Source organism: Entelurus aequoreus, linkage group LG06, assembly GCF_033978785.1.
Source record: "Entelurus aequoreus isolate RoL-2023_Sb linkage group LG06, RoL_Eaeq_v1.1, whole genome shotgun sequence".
NCBI lineage: Eukaryota > Metazoa > Chordata > Actinopteri > Syngnathiformes > Syngnathidae > Entelurus > Entelurus aequoreus.
In genome coordinates this window covers 35,796,624-35,814,680 of record NC_084736.1, presented here as the reverse complement: position 1 = coordinate 35,814,680, position 18,057 = coordinate 35,796,624, and the positions used below count along the sequence as shown (strand labels likewise).

The 18,057-nt window shown below is 41.2% G+C and overlaps 1 protein-coding gene across 13 annotated transcripts in view; it reads left to right on the top strand.

Annotated features, from left to right (window-relative positions):
* The window catches only part of dus1l (dihydrouridine synthase 1-like (S. cerevisiae)), an 87,883-nt gene that overhangs the window by 34,538 nt on the left and 35,288 nt on the right, over window positions 1-18,057 (top strand). For all 13 annotated transcript variants that reach the window (XR_009826533.1, XR_009826534.1, XM_062050644.1 and 10 more), the window contains exons 3-5: window positions 3,532-3,640; window positions 11,593-11,643; window positions 15,673-15,785. Coding sequence is in view for 11 of the 13 variants with exons in the window: in XM_062050644.1 (XP_061906628.1) it covers window positions 3,532-3,640; window positions 11,593-11,643; window positions 15,673-15,785 (273 nt within the window). In the remaining 2 variants the exon portion in view is untranslated. The remainder of the gene's footprint in view (window positions 1-3,531; window positions 3,641-11,592; window positions 11,644-15,672; window positions 15,786-18,057) is intronic.

The following is an 18,057-nucleotide window of genomic DNA, read 5'->3' as shown; positions in this document are numbered from 1 at the left end:
TTAAATAGATGTCGGTGTTGAGCAGGACCGATAATCAGCATTTCCGTTTTCTTAGCGTTGAGTTGCAAAAAGTTAGCGGACATCCATTGTTTAATTTCATTAAGACACGCCTCCAGCTGACTACAATCCGGCGTGTTGGTCAGCTTTAGGGGCATGTAGAGTAGAGTGTCATCAGCATAACAGTGAAAGCTAACACCGTATTTGCGTATGATGTCAGTGGACTTGAAGTGGGTGTGGCATGGATGATTGTTTGGCGCCCAATAAAAGACTTGATGGAGGATTCTTCAAAAGCAAGGCTTCAGTCAGCAGATGTTAAAGCAGCATAAATCTACTGGAGCCTATCCCAGTGCACCTTGACACTGGACAGGTGAAATGACAAACAGGTGTGTGCATCAGCGGCAGCATGTAAATACTAAAGAGTGCAGGGCCAAGAACCGAACCCTGGGGAACTCCGCACGTTAGCTTAACATAGTCCGAGGTCACATTGTTATGGGAGACACACTGCATCCTGTCAGTAAGATAAGAGTTAAATCAAGACAAGGCTAAGTCTGACATCCCAATACGCGTTTTGATACGCTCTAATAAAATATTATGATCAACAGTATCGAAAGCGGCGCTAAGATCAAGAAGCAGCAACATAGACGACGCATCAGAATCCATCGTTAGCAATAGATCATTAGTCATTTTTGCGAGGGCTGTCTCCGTAGAGTGATTTGCCCTGAAACCGGATTGAAAAGGTTCACAGAGATTGTTAGACGCTAAGTGTTCATTTAGCTGCTGTGCGACAATTTTTTCGACGATTTTCGAGATAAACGGAAGGTGGGACACCGGCCGGTAGTTTACCATGAGGTCAGGATCGAGGTTTGGTCTTTTGAGTAGAGGATAAATAACCGCTTTTTTGAATGCTAGGGGAACAGTGCCAGAGGAAAGTGATAAGTTTATAATATTTAACACTGATGGACCTAATAATACAAAAAGCTCCTTGATAAGTTTCCCAGGAATTGGGTCAAGTAAACATGTTGTTTGTGTTGTCCCATTTACACATTTTAACAATTCCTCCAATGTTATTTCATCAAAGAGAGAGAAACTATTTTGGAGGGCGGTATCCGTCTTATATACAGTCGTATCTGGGTTAATAGAACCCAGTTGTAGCTGAGATGCATTGTCTTTAATCTCTTTTCTAATGACTTCAATTTACTTATTAAAGAAATTCATAAAGTCATCTGCTGAGTGGGTGGAGCTACTGGGAGGAGTCCCTTGTTGGGTTAGCGATGCTACTGTACTAAACAAAAATTTGGGATCATTTTTGTTGAGGTGGATGAGATTTGAGTAATATTTAGCTTTAGCTGAGGTAAGCATGCGTTTATAAGTTATTAAACTATCACACCATGCTTGATGGAAAACCTCAAGTTTAGTCGCACGCCATTTGCGTTCCAGCTTTCTACATGATAATTTCTGGGCTTTAGTTTCTTCTGTAAACCATGGGGTACGCCTTTTAGGGGCCCTTTTTAGCTTTAGCGGTGCTACACTATCAATGGTGTCGCGCAGGGCGTCGTTAAAGTTGTTAGTGAGGTTATCAATAGAGCCTACATAATTTGGGAATGGTGCCATTACCGAAGGCAGTAGGTCAGTAAGAGTCGTCGTTGTGGCAGCATTAATGTTGCGGCTGCTATAGTAGTTATTATTATTATTATTAGTTTGTTGACAATGAGTCAGAACTTCGAATTTTATAAGGTAATGATCGGACATTACTTTAGTGTACGGGAGTATCGTAACTTTAGAGGTGGTGACACCCCTGACAAGCACTAGATCTATCGTATTACCGTTGCGATGCGTGGGTTCATTTATTATTTGTGTAAGACCACAGCTATCAATTATAGTCTGGAGCGCCACGCATGGAGGGTCCGATGGGGTATTCATATGGATATTAAAGTCCCCCATTATGATTATATTGTCGGCGTGCGTCACTAGATCAGCAACAAACTCTGAGAATTCACTGATGAAGTCCGAATAGGGCCCAGAGGGGCGGTAGATAACAGCCAAGTGGAGAGGCAGCGGTGTGACAAACCTCAAAGTGAGCACCTCAAACGAGTTATATTTATTATTTAGGTTAGGTGTAAAATTATAGTTTTCATTGTATATTAGTGCGACACCCTCTCCCCTTTTAAGAGGACGGGCAACATGCGCATTGGTATAGTTAGGAAGAGATGCCTCATTTAGCGCAAAAAAATCGTCTGGTTTGAGCCAGGTCTCGGCGAGACCAACGACGTCAAGTTTGTTGTCTCTAATGACCTCATTAACTAATAACGTTTTGGAAGATAATGATCTTATGTTTAAAAAGCCCATGTTATAGGTAGTGGGCTGTTTTGAGGATTGTTTGTTGAAATTATCCGAAGTAGCAATATTAATAATGTTGCGTTTATTATGCGTAGTGCACTTTAAATAGTTTCGACCATATCTAGGAATTGATACGACGGCAATTTTTAGATTGATTGCTTGGTGCTGCGATAAACTGAACGCATCTCTCCTGAAGGAATCAATAAAGTACTATCTATCTATCTATCATAGTTAGCCACCTCAGTAGATTGCATGTCTGCCTCTGACACGGTCACAAAAGAAAAAACATTATGTGAGTTGTGTTTTATTCTAAGAGAATTGCTATGTGTGCAGGGATTATCCAGCCTGGCGCCGGTTAGTTCTAGTTTAAATGGCTTCTTACCCGGACGCTCCACGCTTCTTTGGTTAGCTTTTCCCTTTGTTGTTAGCCCCGCTCGGCACCCCCGCTTCTGCTTCCGCTCGCACCGCTTACGTCGTCTCCATTGGCGGTCACCGCTAGCACTTGACTCCGCTGCTGCAAAGGCCGCTCGATGTAGCCCGCGAAGTATTCCCATGCTAGCGAGGAGGTCCACCGCACATGCATCTTTCAGTCTATAACGACCCGATCCATCCACATCCAGAATTGTCTGTCGGTCGTATGTGATCACAGAGTGTTCACGCTTTGAGCCAGCCATGAAATTGACAGAAATGACGGGTGTTTTTTGCCAAATCGCTCTACACTCCCAAGAGCGTCTTCAAGCTGCTACATAGCAATGCGCCGCCATCTTGAAGATAATCAATACTTGAGTTTCAGATCATTGCTATTGTATTCTTCATGCTATAAGATGTTATTTGCTGACATTTTAGACTAGATGACTTCGAGACTAGACTTAAACTTAGACTTCCTTTTATTGTCATTCAAATTTGAACTTTGCAGTACAGATAAGAACAACATTTTGTTGCATTAGCTCATGGTAGTGCAGGATAAAAGAGCAATAAGGTGCAGATATAAATAAATACATTACTGTACTGTATTTTAGCAGACACATGAAGTATGTACATTTGCACAGAGTAGCAGTATCTGTGGGTGGTATCGCACATCACTGTATTATCTTCTTCAGTCTCCTGATCACTATGTCAAACATTGTCATGTAATATTTCTGCACTGATCTTGTCATATTTCAATGTAAATAACATCCCTCTTTTTCTCTCCAGTTCTGTGCCAATGACCCCGAGGTGTTCATTCAGGCAGCCATGTTGGCGCAGGACTATTGTGACGCCATTGATCTCAACCTGGGTTGTCCTCAGATGATCGCCAAAAGGGGTCAGTGCAATACAGTTCCAGATACAAACACAACATAAAAGACTCACCTATGTTTGAGGGATGTAACCATTACCGCTGGTAGTCCTAAACACACACCCAAGTTCTTTTGGATGACATAGAGTCGTGGTCAAAAGTGGACATACACTTGTAAAGAACATCATGTCTTGAGTTACAACTTTTATTTTTTTGTGATAGAGTGATTGGAGCACATACTTGTTGGTCACAAAAAACATTCATGAGTTGTAGAAATGATTGGAAACTCAAGACAGCCATGACATGATGTTCTTTACAAGTGTATGTATGGCTGGGCGTTATGGCCTTTTATTAATTTGTGGATATGTTTAGGCCATGTCACGATACACAATATATATCTGGATATTTTGCCTTAGCCTTGAATGAACACTTGATGCATGTAATCACAGCAGTATGACGATTCTATGTGTCTACATTAAAACATTCTTGTTCATACTGCATTAATATATGCTCATTTTAAACTTTCATGCAGAGAGGGAAATCACAACTAAGTAAATTTAGCAAAAGTGTATTTATTAAACAGTTATTAAGCAGTGGCACAAACATTCATGTCATTTCAAACCAAAACTAGCAAGATTGTCAGACATTTTAAAACAAGCTATGAGTGCACTTTTGTGCATGATGACACTACGATAACATATCAAAACAACACTAAATTAAAGTGCACTTTTTGTACGGAACGCCACTACAATAGTTCAAAACAAATAAAGTGCACTTTTGTGCATGATGTCACACAAGATATTTCAATAAGTGTCAAATAAAAATGAGCTGCATAATAGGAAATCAAATAGTGTATTTCCTTCACTATGTGGTAGTTTACTGCGGACGTTATCTCCTTTTGTTGTTGACTATTTGTTTCATATGGTGTTGATGTGGAAATGGAAGACGCCAGGCTCAATTGGGTCAGTGATGGTTGATTGGGCATTTTGTGGGTGTGGCACCGGCCGAGATGTTGACATGCGGAGTTTCAAGCACTCTTCATTCTCTAGCAGGTGACTTATCAAATGATGCTACAAATGAGCAGTGCTGCTACTTTTTGTAGCAACGCTTTTGCCGCATACTTGACATGTTACGGTTGTCTGTTCAACATCTTCCCGCTTGAAGCCAAACCACCACCAGACGATGGACCCCCTGCTGTTTTTCTTGGGAATTCATTCTTTTTCCTTCATTTGTTACCAGATTGGCACCTTCTCTCTCTCGTATTACCACTCACAGCGCTCCGCTAGCACCACATGCCACAGAAGTTAGCTGCCACAGCTAACTTTAACTATTGGACATTCCTCTCTGCTACCTCTCTGCTGGGCGAGGGCGTATGACGTTGCACGCGCGACAGTATGTGACGTATGTAAGAAGGTGCGCTTGTTTTATGTCTCTGTGAGAAGGAGAGACAAGAAAGAGTGAGAAAAGCCTGAAGTGTAATGCCCGCAGCTAAAAGCAACTGTGTGAAAATGTATACTCCAAACTCACGATATAGTCATTTTCTATATCGCACAGAGACAAACCTGTGATGTATCGAGTATGTTCCATATATCGCCCAGCCCTAAGTGTATGTCAACTTTTGACCACGACTGTATATGTTGAGTAAAAAGGACCACTGAGACAGAATAGTACTTGGCCAACTTCTGCTAAAGCTTTAGGAGACCAGCCCTTACAATGCAACCGTAGCATCGCCAAGAGAGGTCTAAAAGTAAGACAAAGGGATTTAACTTTTATGGTGACAAGGCAGCCCCCCCTGACAGAGAGGGATGCACCTGCTGATAAGAAGAGGGGTCGCGTCTTTCAGTACTAGCTCAAACCAGAGGAGTGATTGATCATGTTTGTGCAGACACTGGGCGCTCTCGGACCAAATATGGAAATCAACAACAGATAATAAGGCAACGGAAGTATAGCGGCCAGAGTGGAAAAGTACAAATAGCATGATCACACAATACAATGTTAGACTAAAGTATACCAATAATATTTGCATTCTCCACATTGGTATCACCATTTCACTTGGAAATGATCCTAAAACCTTGTTTGATAAACTCACAGACTGGTGGTGATACTCCTCATTTGGGGAAAAAAGCTAGCGCACTGATCGCTAGCTGGAAACTAGTGTGCTAATCGCCAGCTAGCTTAAATGCCAATGTGAAAACAAGAGAGAGTAAGATCTTTCCCCATGAAGAAACAACATACACCAAACCATTATTGTCTGAACAACTAAGATATTTCATTGTTGACTTGTGAACCTGCAGGACAGTTCTGTTGTTTATTTGTTTCAAATAAAACCATTTCAGTGTGTGTATCATAGAGATGGACTGCTATGTTTTTTCAGGACCAATGCAGATTATTTGTAGTCAAGGAGACAATGTTTTGAGCCGACATATACTTGCAGTGAAAGTTACTTCAAGGGGAAGTGCAGGGTTTTTAAAATATTGCCTATGGTTCAAAATTATTATGAGACTAAAGTTATTTTTCTTTTGCATTCTAACATGTAAGAATGGTCTCGTTCTTGGTGGCTAGCGATGTAGCTAATGTTAGCAATCAATTCTACCGCTAAATCACTTTAAAAATGCATTCAACAATACTTCATTTAAGTTGTGTAACCTGTATAACAACCAAGATGTAGCAACATTGTTATTGTAAGAGACAACACGGAGAAACTCTTTTTCTAACCTACTAACACATCGCCATGCTACGCTATTAGCAATAAAAGCTAACTACTAGAAGAGATAAGCCAGCTTCTACGTCAACACGAAACACGTTTGAGTTTGTAATACACAACACTGTGATACAACACCAATCTGTAGTGAGTGAAAAACATGAACAATCATATTATAGTATCTGTAAAGTATTATTTCATGTTTTGTTTGTACACAGCAAGTGTGTGTACTGGAGTTGTAATACCACACATGATCAATATTAAATGTGACTCACTCCATGTCTGTTTGGTCCAGCTGGCCGTTTATCAAGTTAAGCACTCCATTTATGTTGAAATAGCTTGGCTCCAAATTCCACATTTTGCAGCTTCGAGTCACTTTCACCTCACTCTCTCGGCTTCCATCTGCTCCAACGTCTCGCTCTTCTTTCGTGCTAGCTTCTATAAGCAGCAGTTCATCCTCAGTATTTTCAGCGTCAAAAAGATAAGGTTTTGAATCCTCATTTGTCCAAAAATAGTTGTCTTGCCAAATCTTCCATGGTTAGAAAACACAAATCGTGTGTTGGATTCCGGAAGGAGCATCAACTTTTGCATTTCAAAATATGGCAAATCACCTGGGAAAATTAATGAAAATATGGCATTTTTTCTACATCACAATAACTCTCCATCTACTCAATTTGATAGACATTTATAACACTTTATGGATTTACAACATTGTAAGGTTTCCTCTTAGGGACACATGAAGTAATGTAAATATTTCAATAAAACAATTCTGGGCTCCTTCACGTAGATTATAGACATTTTTCAAGATGGCTGACATTTCATTCTGGGTGTTACAGAAAGTATGAGAATGTGTGAGCTGCTGCCTCACCCTCTTTACTTATATAATAATCTCATATTCGTCAAGATATTTTCACAAAGTTAGGATTTTTGTCAGAGATATCTTCATGTCCGTCCATCTCTGTCACGTTATTTGATTGAATGACGGAACATGAAACATGTAGCGCTCCTTTAATGAGCCCAGTATTGCGGATGGAGGCCTGTGGAGGGACACCATGGCTGCAGTAGCCCAAACAAACACAACGGGACCAGTTAGACGCCAGGAAAGAAGGCCAAAAACTGCATTTCCTGACCCAAAAATGGAAGCTTTGACAGTTAAAACGTCCTGTAGGCGAGTAGCAAGGGGGCGTGGCAGCATGAGTCCAGCAGACAGGAAATAATCTTCAGAAGAACTCATATTCTTCATTTTTATTCTCAAATGTGTAGAACATTGCAGGGCAAAAGACTGGTGCCTACTATTATCTACTTGACTCATTGAAATAATGCCATCATATTATTTCTCCAAATGGTGTGGCTCTCTAGTGTGAGCACATTCAACAATACTGTGGTAACATCTCATTTATTTATCTTCCTACACCAAAGTGCTTTATAGAAAGTCAAAGGAGGGACAATAACATCAGAAAATACAATCAAAATGAGGTTCTTAGAGGCCTACTGAAATTAGATTTTCTTATTGAAACGGGGATAGCAGATCCATTCTATGTGTCATACTTGATCATATTGCGATATTGCCATATTTTTGCTGAAAGGATTTAGTAGAGAACATCGACGATAAAGTTTGCAACTTTTGGTCGCTGATAAAAAAAGCCTTGCCTGTACCGGAAGTAGCGTGACGTCACAGGTTGAAGAGCTCCTCACATCTGCACATTGTTTACACCAGCAGCGAGAACGATTCGGACCGAGAAAGCGACGATTACCCCATTAATTTGAGCGAGGATGAAAGATTCATGGATGAGGAAAGTGAGAGTGAAGGATTAGAGTGCAGTGCAGGACGCCAGGGTGTATCTTTTTTCGCTCTGACCGTAACTTAGGTACAAGGGCTCATTGGATTCCACACTTTCTCCTTTTTCTATTGTGGATCACGGATTTGTATTTTAAACCACCTCGGATACTATATCCTCTTGAAAATGAGAGTCGAGAACACGAAATGGACATTCACAGTGACTTTTATCTCCACGACAATACATCGGTGAAGCACTTTAGCTTCGGAGCTAACGTGATAACATTGTGCTTAACTGCGGATAGAAACAGAAGAAATAAGCCCCTGACTGGAAGGATAGACCGAAGATCAACACTACTATTACTTCTACTATCAGGAGACACTGAACTAAACCCTGGACCTGTAACCACACGGTTAATGCTGTCCAGTCTGGCGAAGCCTAGCAATGCTGTTGCTAACGACGCCATTGAAGCTAACTTAGCTACGGGACCTCGACAGAGCTATGCTAAAAACATTAGCTCTCCACCTACGCCAGACCTCATCTGCTCATCACCACTCGTGCTCACCTGCGTTCCAGCGATCGACGGCGCGACGAAGGACTTCACCCGATCATCGGTGCGGTCGGCGGCTAGCGTCGGCTAGCGTCGGATAGCGCGTCTGCTATCCAACTCAAAGTCCTCCTGGTTGTGTTGCTGTAGCCAGCCGCTAATACACCGATCCCACCTACAGCTTTCTTCTTTGCTGTCTTCATTGTCCATTAAACAAATTGCAAAAGATTCACCAACACAGATGTCCAGAATACTGTGGAATTATGTGGTGAAAACAGACGACTTAAGCTGGCCACCGTGCTATTCCAAAATGTCTGCTTCAACCCGTGACGTCACGCGCAAACGTCATCATACCGAGACGTTTTCAGCCGGATATTTCGCGGGAAATTTAAAATTGCACTTCATAAGTTAACCCGGCCGTATTGGCATGTGTTGCAATGTTAAGATTTCATCATTGATATATAAACTATCAGACTGCGTGGTCGGTAGTAGTGGGCCTTTAAGGTTCTAACACGTCAGCAGGAGACCACTCCCTGAGGTTCCTAGACCTCGAGATGGTTCGTATGGTTCTAACACGTCAGCAGGAAACCACTCCCTGAGGTTCCTAGACCTCGAGATGGTTCGTATGGTTCTAACATGTCAGGAGGAGACCACTCCCTGAGGTTCCTAGACCTCGAGATGGTTCGTATGGTTCTAACACGTCAGCAGGAGACCACTCCCTGAGGTTCTTAGCCCTAGAGATGGTTCGTATGGTTCTAACATGTCAGCAGGAGACCACTCCCTGAGGTTCCTAGACCTTGAGATGGTTCGTATGGTTCTAACATGTCAGCAGGAGACTACTCCCTGAGGTTCCTAGACCTCGAGATAGTTTGTATGGTTCTAACATGTCAGCAGGAGACCACTCCCTGAGGTTCTTAGACCTTGAGATGGTTCATATGGTACTAACATGTCAGCAGAAGACCACTCCCTGAGGTTCTTAGACCTCGAGATGGTTCTTATGGTTCCAACATGTCAGCAAGAGACCACTCCCTTAGGTTCCTAGACCTCGAGATGGTTCGTATGGTTCTAACATGTCAAGAGGAGACCACTCCCTGAGGTTCCTAGACCTCGAGATGGTTCTTATGGTTCTAACATGTCAGCAGGAGACCACTCCCTGAGGTTCTTAGACCTATAAATGGTTCGTATGGTTCTAACATGTCAACAGGAGACCACTCCCTGAGGTTCTTAGACCTAGAGATGGTTCGAATGGTTCTAACATGTCAGCAGGAGACCGCTCCCTGAGGTTCCTAGACCTCAAGATGGTTCGTATGGTTCTAACATGTCAGCAGGAGACCACAACCTGAGGTTCTTAGACCTGGAGATGGTTCGTATGGTTCTAACATGTCAGCAGGAGACCACTCCCTGAGGTTCCTAGACCTCGAGATGGTTCGTAGGGTTCTAACATGTCAGCAGGACACCACTCCCTGAGGTTCCTAGACCTCGAGATGGTTCGTATGGTTCTAACATGTCAGCAGGAGACCACTCCCTGAGGTTCTTAGACCTCGAGATGGTTCATATGGTTCTAACATGTCAGCAGGAGACCACTCTCTGAGGCTCTTAGACCTCGAGATGGTTCTTATGGTTCCAACATGTCAGCAGGAGACCACTCCCTGAGGTTCCTAGACCTCGAGATGGTTCGTATGGTTCTAACATGTCAGCAGGAGACCACTCCCTGAGGTTCTTAGACCTCGAGAAGGTTCATATGGTTCTAACATGTCAGACCACTCCCTGAGGTTCCTAGACCTCGAAATGGTTCGTATGGTTCTAACATGTCAGCAGGAGACCACTCCCTGAGGTTCTTAGACCTCGAGATGGTTCATATGGTTCTAACATGTCAGCAGGAGACCACTCCCTGAGGTTCTCATAGTTGGAGATGGTTCATATTAGGGCTGTGAATCTTTGGGTGTTCCACGATTCGATTCAATATTGATTGTTGGGGTCACGATTCGATTCAAAATCGATTTTTTTTTTTTTCAATTCAACACGATTCTCGATTCAAAAACGATTTTTTTCCAGATTAGAGAGTCCAGTGGGAAGACCATGGCAGTAGTCTAACCTGCTGGTTTAGAGAGTCCAGTGAGAAGACCATGGCAGTAGTCTAACCTGCTGGTTTAGAGAGTCCAGTGAGAAGACCATGGCAGTAGTCTAACCTGCTGGTTTAGAGAGTCCAGTGGGAAGACCATGGCAGTAGTCTAACCTGCTGGTTTAGAGAGTCCAGTGAGAAGACCGTGGCAGTAGTCTAACCTGCTGGTTTAGAGAGTCCAGTGAGAAGACCATGGCAGTGGTCTAACCTGCTGGTTTAGAGAGTCCAGTGAAAAGACCATGGCTGTAGTCTAACCTGCTGGTTTAGAGAGTCCAGTGAGAAGACCATGGCAGTAGTCTGACCTGCTGGTTTAGAGAGTCCAGTGAGAAGACCATGGCAGTAGTCTAACCTGCTGGTTTAGAGAGTCCAGTGAGAAGACACGGCAGTAGTCTAACCTGCTGGTTTAGAGAGTCCAGGATGAAGACCACGGCAGTAGTCTTACCTGCTGGTTTAGAGAGTCCAGTGAAGTCGAACCTGCTGGTTTAGAGAGTCCAGTGAGAAGACCATGGCAGTAGTCTAACCTGCTGGTTTAGAGAGCCCAGTGAGAAGACCATGGCAGTAGTCTAACCTGCTGGTTTATAGAGTCTAGTGAGAAGACCTTGGCAGTAGTCTAACCTGCTGGTTTAGAGAGTCCAGTGAGAAGACCATGGCAGTAGTCTAACCTGCTGGTTTAGAGAGATCAAAGAGTCCAACACGTGTGTAATTATGATAGACTAAAAAGAAGAAACATGAAAAAGAGACAAAAACTGTGACGATTAAATAGAAGAGCACATTTCATGGACTTGGTGCCAATACGAGTCATTTGAACATTCTGCTCTCTTCTTGTCCCAGGACACTATGGAGTCTTCCTGCAGGATGAATGGGAGCTGTTGGAAAAAATGGGTATGTCTTCTTTTATTGCAAATATTTGTTTGTCGACTTGTGTTATGAGAACATTCCTTCTCAGGACTGGACTGTGCACCTTACCTCCTTTTGTACTATTTTTCTTTTTTTCCTTCCTATGTTTTGTATATTTATAGACTGTCGCACTGATGCTGGAGTTGCTTTTAATCTCATTGTACCTGTGTGTAGTGACAATAAAAGCTTTTAATCTCATTGTACATGTGTATAGTGACATTAAAAGCTTTTAATGTCATTGTACCTGTTTGTAGTGACAATACAGGCTTTTAATCTCATTGTACCTGTGTATGGTGATAATAACAGTTTTTAATCTCATTGTACCTATGTGTAGTGACAATAAAAGCTTTTAATCTCGTTGTACCTGTGTATAGTGACAATAAAAGCTTTTAATGTCACTGTACCCGTGTATAGTGACAATAACAGCTTTTAATGTCATTGTAACTGTGTATAGTGACAATAAAAGCTGATTTAAAAAAAATAAAAAATTTTTTTTTATTTTTTTGCTTTGGTGCGCCTGAAAGAGTGGCAGCACATCACAGTAACTCCGTTGAATTCCTTTCATTTTACTTTATTTTTGGTATTATTCTCAACTTTTCTTGCTTTTTTTGTTACCAGTATATATGACATATGTTATAGACATAAAATAATATATATCTGTATATATAATATACTGTATATATAATATACTGTAATATACTCTACACATATTATGTATATATTCGTATATATCTTATATTTTATATCGCTATATTTAGTCTATTTATACCTGCATTGTCCTTTCCATCCTTACACTTTCCATCATTGTAACTGAGCTACTGTGTTGAACAATTTCCCTTGTGAAACATTAAAGTTTGTCTAAGTCTAAGTCTAAATCTAATCTCATTGTACCTGGGTATAGTGACAATAACAGTTTTTAATCTCATTGTACCTGTGTATAGTGACAATAAAAGCTTTGAATCTCTTTGTTACTGTGTATAGTGACAATAAAAGCTTTTATTCTCACTGTACCTGTGTATAGTGACATTAAAATCTTTTAATCTCACTGTAACTGTGTGTAGTGTCAATGAAAGCTTTTAATCTCATTGTACCTGTGTATAGTGACAATAAAAGCTTCTAATCTCACTGTACCTGTGTATAGTGACAATAAAATATTGTAATCCCATTGTACCTGTGTATAGTGACAATAAAAGCTTTTAATCCCATTGCAAAAGTGTTTAATGTCATTGTACCTGTGTATAGCGACAATAAAAGCTTTTAATGTCATTGTACCTGTGTATAGTGACAATCAAAACTTTTAATCTCATTGTACCTGTGTATAGTGACAATAAAAGCTTTTAATCTCATTGTACCTGTGTATAGTGACAATAAAAGCTTTTAATCCCATTGCACCTGTGTATAGTGACAATAAAAGTTTTTAAAGGCCTACTGAAATGAAATTTTCTTATTCAAACGGGGATAGCAGGTCCATTCTATGTGTCATACTTGATCATTTCGCGATATTGCCATATTTTTGCTGAAAGGATTTAGTAGAGAACATCGACGATAAAGTTCGCAACTTTTGGTCGCTGATAAAAAAGCCTTGCCTGTACCGGAAGTAGCGTGACGTCACAGGTTGTGGAGCGCCTCACATCTGCACATTGTTTACAATCATGGCCAGCAGCAGTGAGAGCGTTTCGGACCGAGAAAGCGACCATTTCCCCATTAATTTGAGTGAGGATGAAAGATTCGTGGATGAGGAAAGTGAGAGTGAAGGACTAGAGGGTAGTGGAAGCGATTCAGATAGGGAAGATGCTGTGAGAGGTGGGTGGGACCTGATATTCAGCTGGGAATGACTAAAACAGTAAATAAACACAAGACATATATATACTCTATTAGCCACAACACAACCAGGCTTATATTTAATATGCCACAAATTAATCCGCATAACAAACACCTCCCCCCTCCCGTCCATATAACCCACCAATACAACTCAAATACCCGCACAACACACTCAATCCCACAGCCCAAAGAACCTTTCACCTTCATACAGCACATATATTTCCCCAAAGTTACCCATTGGGGCGGTATAGCTCGATTGGTAGAGCGGCCGTGCCAGCAACTTGAGGGTTGCAGGTTCGATCCCCGCTTCCGCCATCCTAGTCACTGCCGTTGTGTCCTTGGGCAAGACACTTTACCCACCTGCTCCCAGTGCCACCCACACTGGTTTAAATGTAACTTAGATATTGGGTTTCACTATGTAAAAGCACTTTGAGTCACTAGAGAAAAGCGCTATATAAATATACTTCACTTCACTTTACGTACGTGACATGCACATAGCGGCACGCACGTACGGGCAAGCGATCAAATGTTTGGAAGCCAAAGCTGCGTACTCACGGTAGCGCGTCTGCTATCCAACTCAAAGTCCTCCTGGTTGTGTTGCTGTAGCCAGCCGCTAATACACCGATTCCACCTACAGCTTTCTTCTTTGCTGTCTTCATTGTTCATTAAACAAATTGCAAAAGATTCACCAACACAGATGTCCTGAATACTGTGGAATTTTGCGATGAAAACAGACGACTTAAAAGCTGGCCACAACGGTGTCCCAATATGTCCGCACAATCCGTGATGTCACGCGCAAACGTCATCATACCGAGACGTTTTCAGCAGAATATTTCGCGGGAAATTTAAAATTGCACTTTACTAATCTAACCCGGCCGTATTGGGATGTGTTGCAATGTTAAGATTTCATCATTGACATATAAACTATCAGACTGCGTGGTCGGTAGTAGTGGGTTTCAGTAGGCCTTTAATCCCATGTAAAAAAATGTAATGTCATTGTACCTGTGTATAGTGACAATAAAAGCTTTTAATCTCATTGTACCTGTGTATAGTGACAATAAAAGCTTTCAATCTCATTGTACCTGTGTATAGTTACACTAAAAGTTTTTAATCTGATTGTACCTGTGTATAGTGACAATAAAAGCTTTTAATCTCATTGTACCTGTGTATAGTGACAATAACAGCCTTTAATGTCATTGTACCTGTGTATAGTGACAATAACAGCCTTTAATGTCATAGTACCTGTGTATAGTGACAATAACAGCCTTTAATGTCATTGTACCTGTGTATAGTGACAATAAAAGCTTTTAGTTCAAATCCCAGCCGAGTCATACCAACGACTATAAAAATGGGACCTATAACCTCCCTGCTTGGCACTCAGCAACAAAGGGTTGGAGTTGGGGGTTAAATCACCAAAATGATTCCCGGGCGCGGCGCCGCTGCTGCCCACTGCTCCCCAAGGGGATGGGACAAATGCAGAGGACAAATTTCGCCACATCTAGTGTGTGTGTGACAATCATTGGTACTTTAATCTTTAATCTTTAATCTCATTGTACCTGTGTATAGTGACAATAACAGCCTTTAATGTCATTGTACCTGTGTATAGTGACAATAAAAGCTTTTAATCTCATTGTACCTGTGTATAGTGACAATAACAGCCTTTAATGTCTTTGTACCTGTGTATAGTGACAATAACAGCCTTTAATATCATTGTACCTGTGTATAGTGACAATAAAAGCTTTTAATCTCATTGTACCTGTGTATAGTGACAATAACAGCCTTTAATGTCATTGTACCTGTGTATAGTGACAATAAAAGCTTTTAATCTCATTGTACATGTGTATAGTGACAATAAAAGCTTTCAATCTCATTGTACCTGTGTGTAGTGACAATAACAGCCTTTAATGTCATTGTACCTGTGTATAGTGACAATAAAAGGCATTCTATTCTAGAAGAGGAAATAGTTATGCAGTGTCATGAAATTAAGTCATAGTTTAACACCAGGGCTCAGAAGAAAGTCCATGTGGAGGATCGTGCTGAGAAGGAGCAGCACATGAGAGTCACTGAATTAAAGAAGGAAATCATTATAGTAGATTCAATCATCAAGTAGATAGGCTTTATCAAACCTGCCAAAGATAACTTTTGTTTCTGCACTTGACATTAATCCTCAATATGGACATTTTCATTCACCAGTCAGGCTGGCCAATGAAAAGCTGTCGGTGCCAATCACATGTAAGATCCGCATCTTCCAGGACCTTGACAAGACCGTCCGCTACGCCCAAATGCTGGAGAAGGCAGGATGCCAGGTAGGAGCACCTATACCCTGAAGATAAATATCAACACTTTTGTTTTCTACTTTGACTATATACACAAAAGACCTATTCCTCTCAAATATTGTTGACAAGTCTGTATTAGTGAGCATTTCTTCTTTGCCAAGATAATCCCTTCCACCTCACGGGTGTGGCATATCAAAATGCTGATTCAACATCAGATTATTGCACAGATGTGCCTGAGGCTGCCACTCTGGAATGTGCAGTTTAACTTTATGGAAGTTCTGGGGGGGTAAGAAAAACGAATGTGAGCATTTGCCCACTCACGTCGGTTAGGACGGCCGACTGCAGTCAGGTGGCGACACCAATGAGGACGACAAGCATGCAGATGAACTTCCCTGAGACAATTTCTCACAGTCTGTGCAGATATTATTTGGTTATGCAAACCAATTGTTGCAACAGCTGTCCAGGTGGCTGACCTCATACAATCATGGAGGTGCACCTGCTGGATGTGGAGGCACTGGCCTGGTGCGGTTACACGTGGTCTGCAGTTGTGAGGCCGGTTGGATGTACTGCCAAATTCTCTGAAACGCCTTTGGAGACGGCTTATGGTAGAGAAAGGAACATTCAATTCATGGGCAACAGCTCTGGTGGACATTCCTGCAGTCAACATGCCAACTGCACGCTCCCTCAGAACTTGGGATATCTATGGCATTGTGCTATGTGATAAAACTGCACATTCCAGAGTGGCAGCCTCAGGCACACCTGAGCAATAATCTGATGTTGAATCAGCATCTTGATATGCCACACCCGTGAGGTGGGAAGGATTATCTTGGCAAAGAAGAAATGCTCACTAACACAGACTTGTGAACAATATTTGAGAGGATAGGTCTTTAGTGTATATAGTCAAAGTTTGACATCTCTGAGTTCAAGTCATGAGAAATGCTCCCATTTCTCATGACTTGCAGTTTGTATTTTAGTTGAGTGTATGAATATGAATACAAGGTTGTGACTGATCAGTTGGGATCCAACAGAAGAGTTGGATCAAGAAGTCACCTAATATAGTCATAGTCATCCAATACAATCTTTCAACAATTCCATTTTCATTCTTGGGCCCACAATTCCATCCAGAAACAAATTCAAAAGGATATACTATTATGTATATTGTTTAGCAAGTAAGCAAGCAGATTGTTCTCTTCTTTTTTCTGGTATTTGGTGAAGATAAAGGTTTTGCAGCAGAGGATCTCAGATTGATACAGTAAAAGCAGGTCAGGTAAATGTAAAGGCACATAAGACATTTAAAAAGTGATAATAAAACTTTAAAGCAGACAGGATGCCAATGCACTGAATTTAAAACTGGTGTAATGTGCTCCCGCCCTCTGGTCCTGGTCAGCACGTGTGCAGCTGAGTTTTGTAAAACTTCTGAGATTCTTTTTGGGAAGACCAGAGAGCATTACAACAGTCTAAATGACAGGAAATAAAACTGGGGTAATGTGCTTCCGCCCTCTGGTCCTGGTCAGCGAGTGTGCAGCTTCTGAGATTCTTTTTGGGAAGACCAGAGAGCATTACAATAGTGTAAAGGACAGGAAATAAAAGCATTCTTTATCACCAATGTGTTGGCCTGACAAAGAAAGGGGCGGACTCTGGTTATGTTCTTAAGATGATAAAAACCTATTTTTGTAATATTTTTTAATATTTGGAATAAAAGTCAGCTCAGAGTCAAAAATCCTGGCCAGATTTTTTATGAAGTATGATGGCTAAAAATCTAGTCTCCCTCTGCCTTGTGGACCTATAATTGTTTTGTCCTGGTGATAACTTGCTGTGTTATTATGTGTGTAACCATGGAAACTGTCTCCTAATGACGTCCCCAAGAGGCAGCACATGGGATGTTTCACTCTATAGTCTTTTTTTTATCCTGTAAAAATATATACAAAAACTTTTTTGTTTTTTACGACCTCCACTGTGTGTCCAAATCTTGACCCGTCTCTTTGCCATACCTGCCAACAACTACGTAATGAGTAGGGGTTTTTGATCATCCAGTTGTAAAACGTTGCTTTTCCATTGAAAATTATTAAGTTAAAAATGGAAGCTACAGGGGACAACATATAGGGGAAACATCCATGATGTTTACTATGATGCCATTGGTTAAGACTAGGGCAAAACATGAGGCAGAGTAGCTGACATTTTGTTTTTATTTTATATTTGGACACTTAATCATTTTAAAACAAAATCAATAATTTCATGCTATAAATCACAAATGGCTATTCTTTATTGGACTCTCACTGTTATGTTGGATCCACTAGGAACT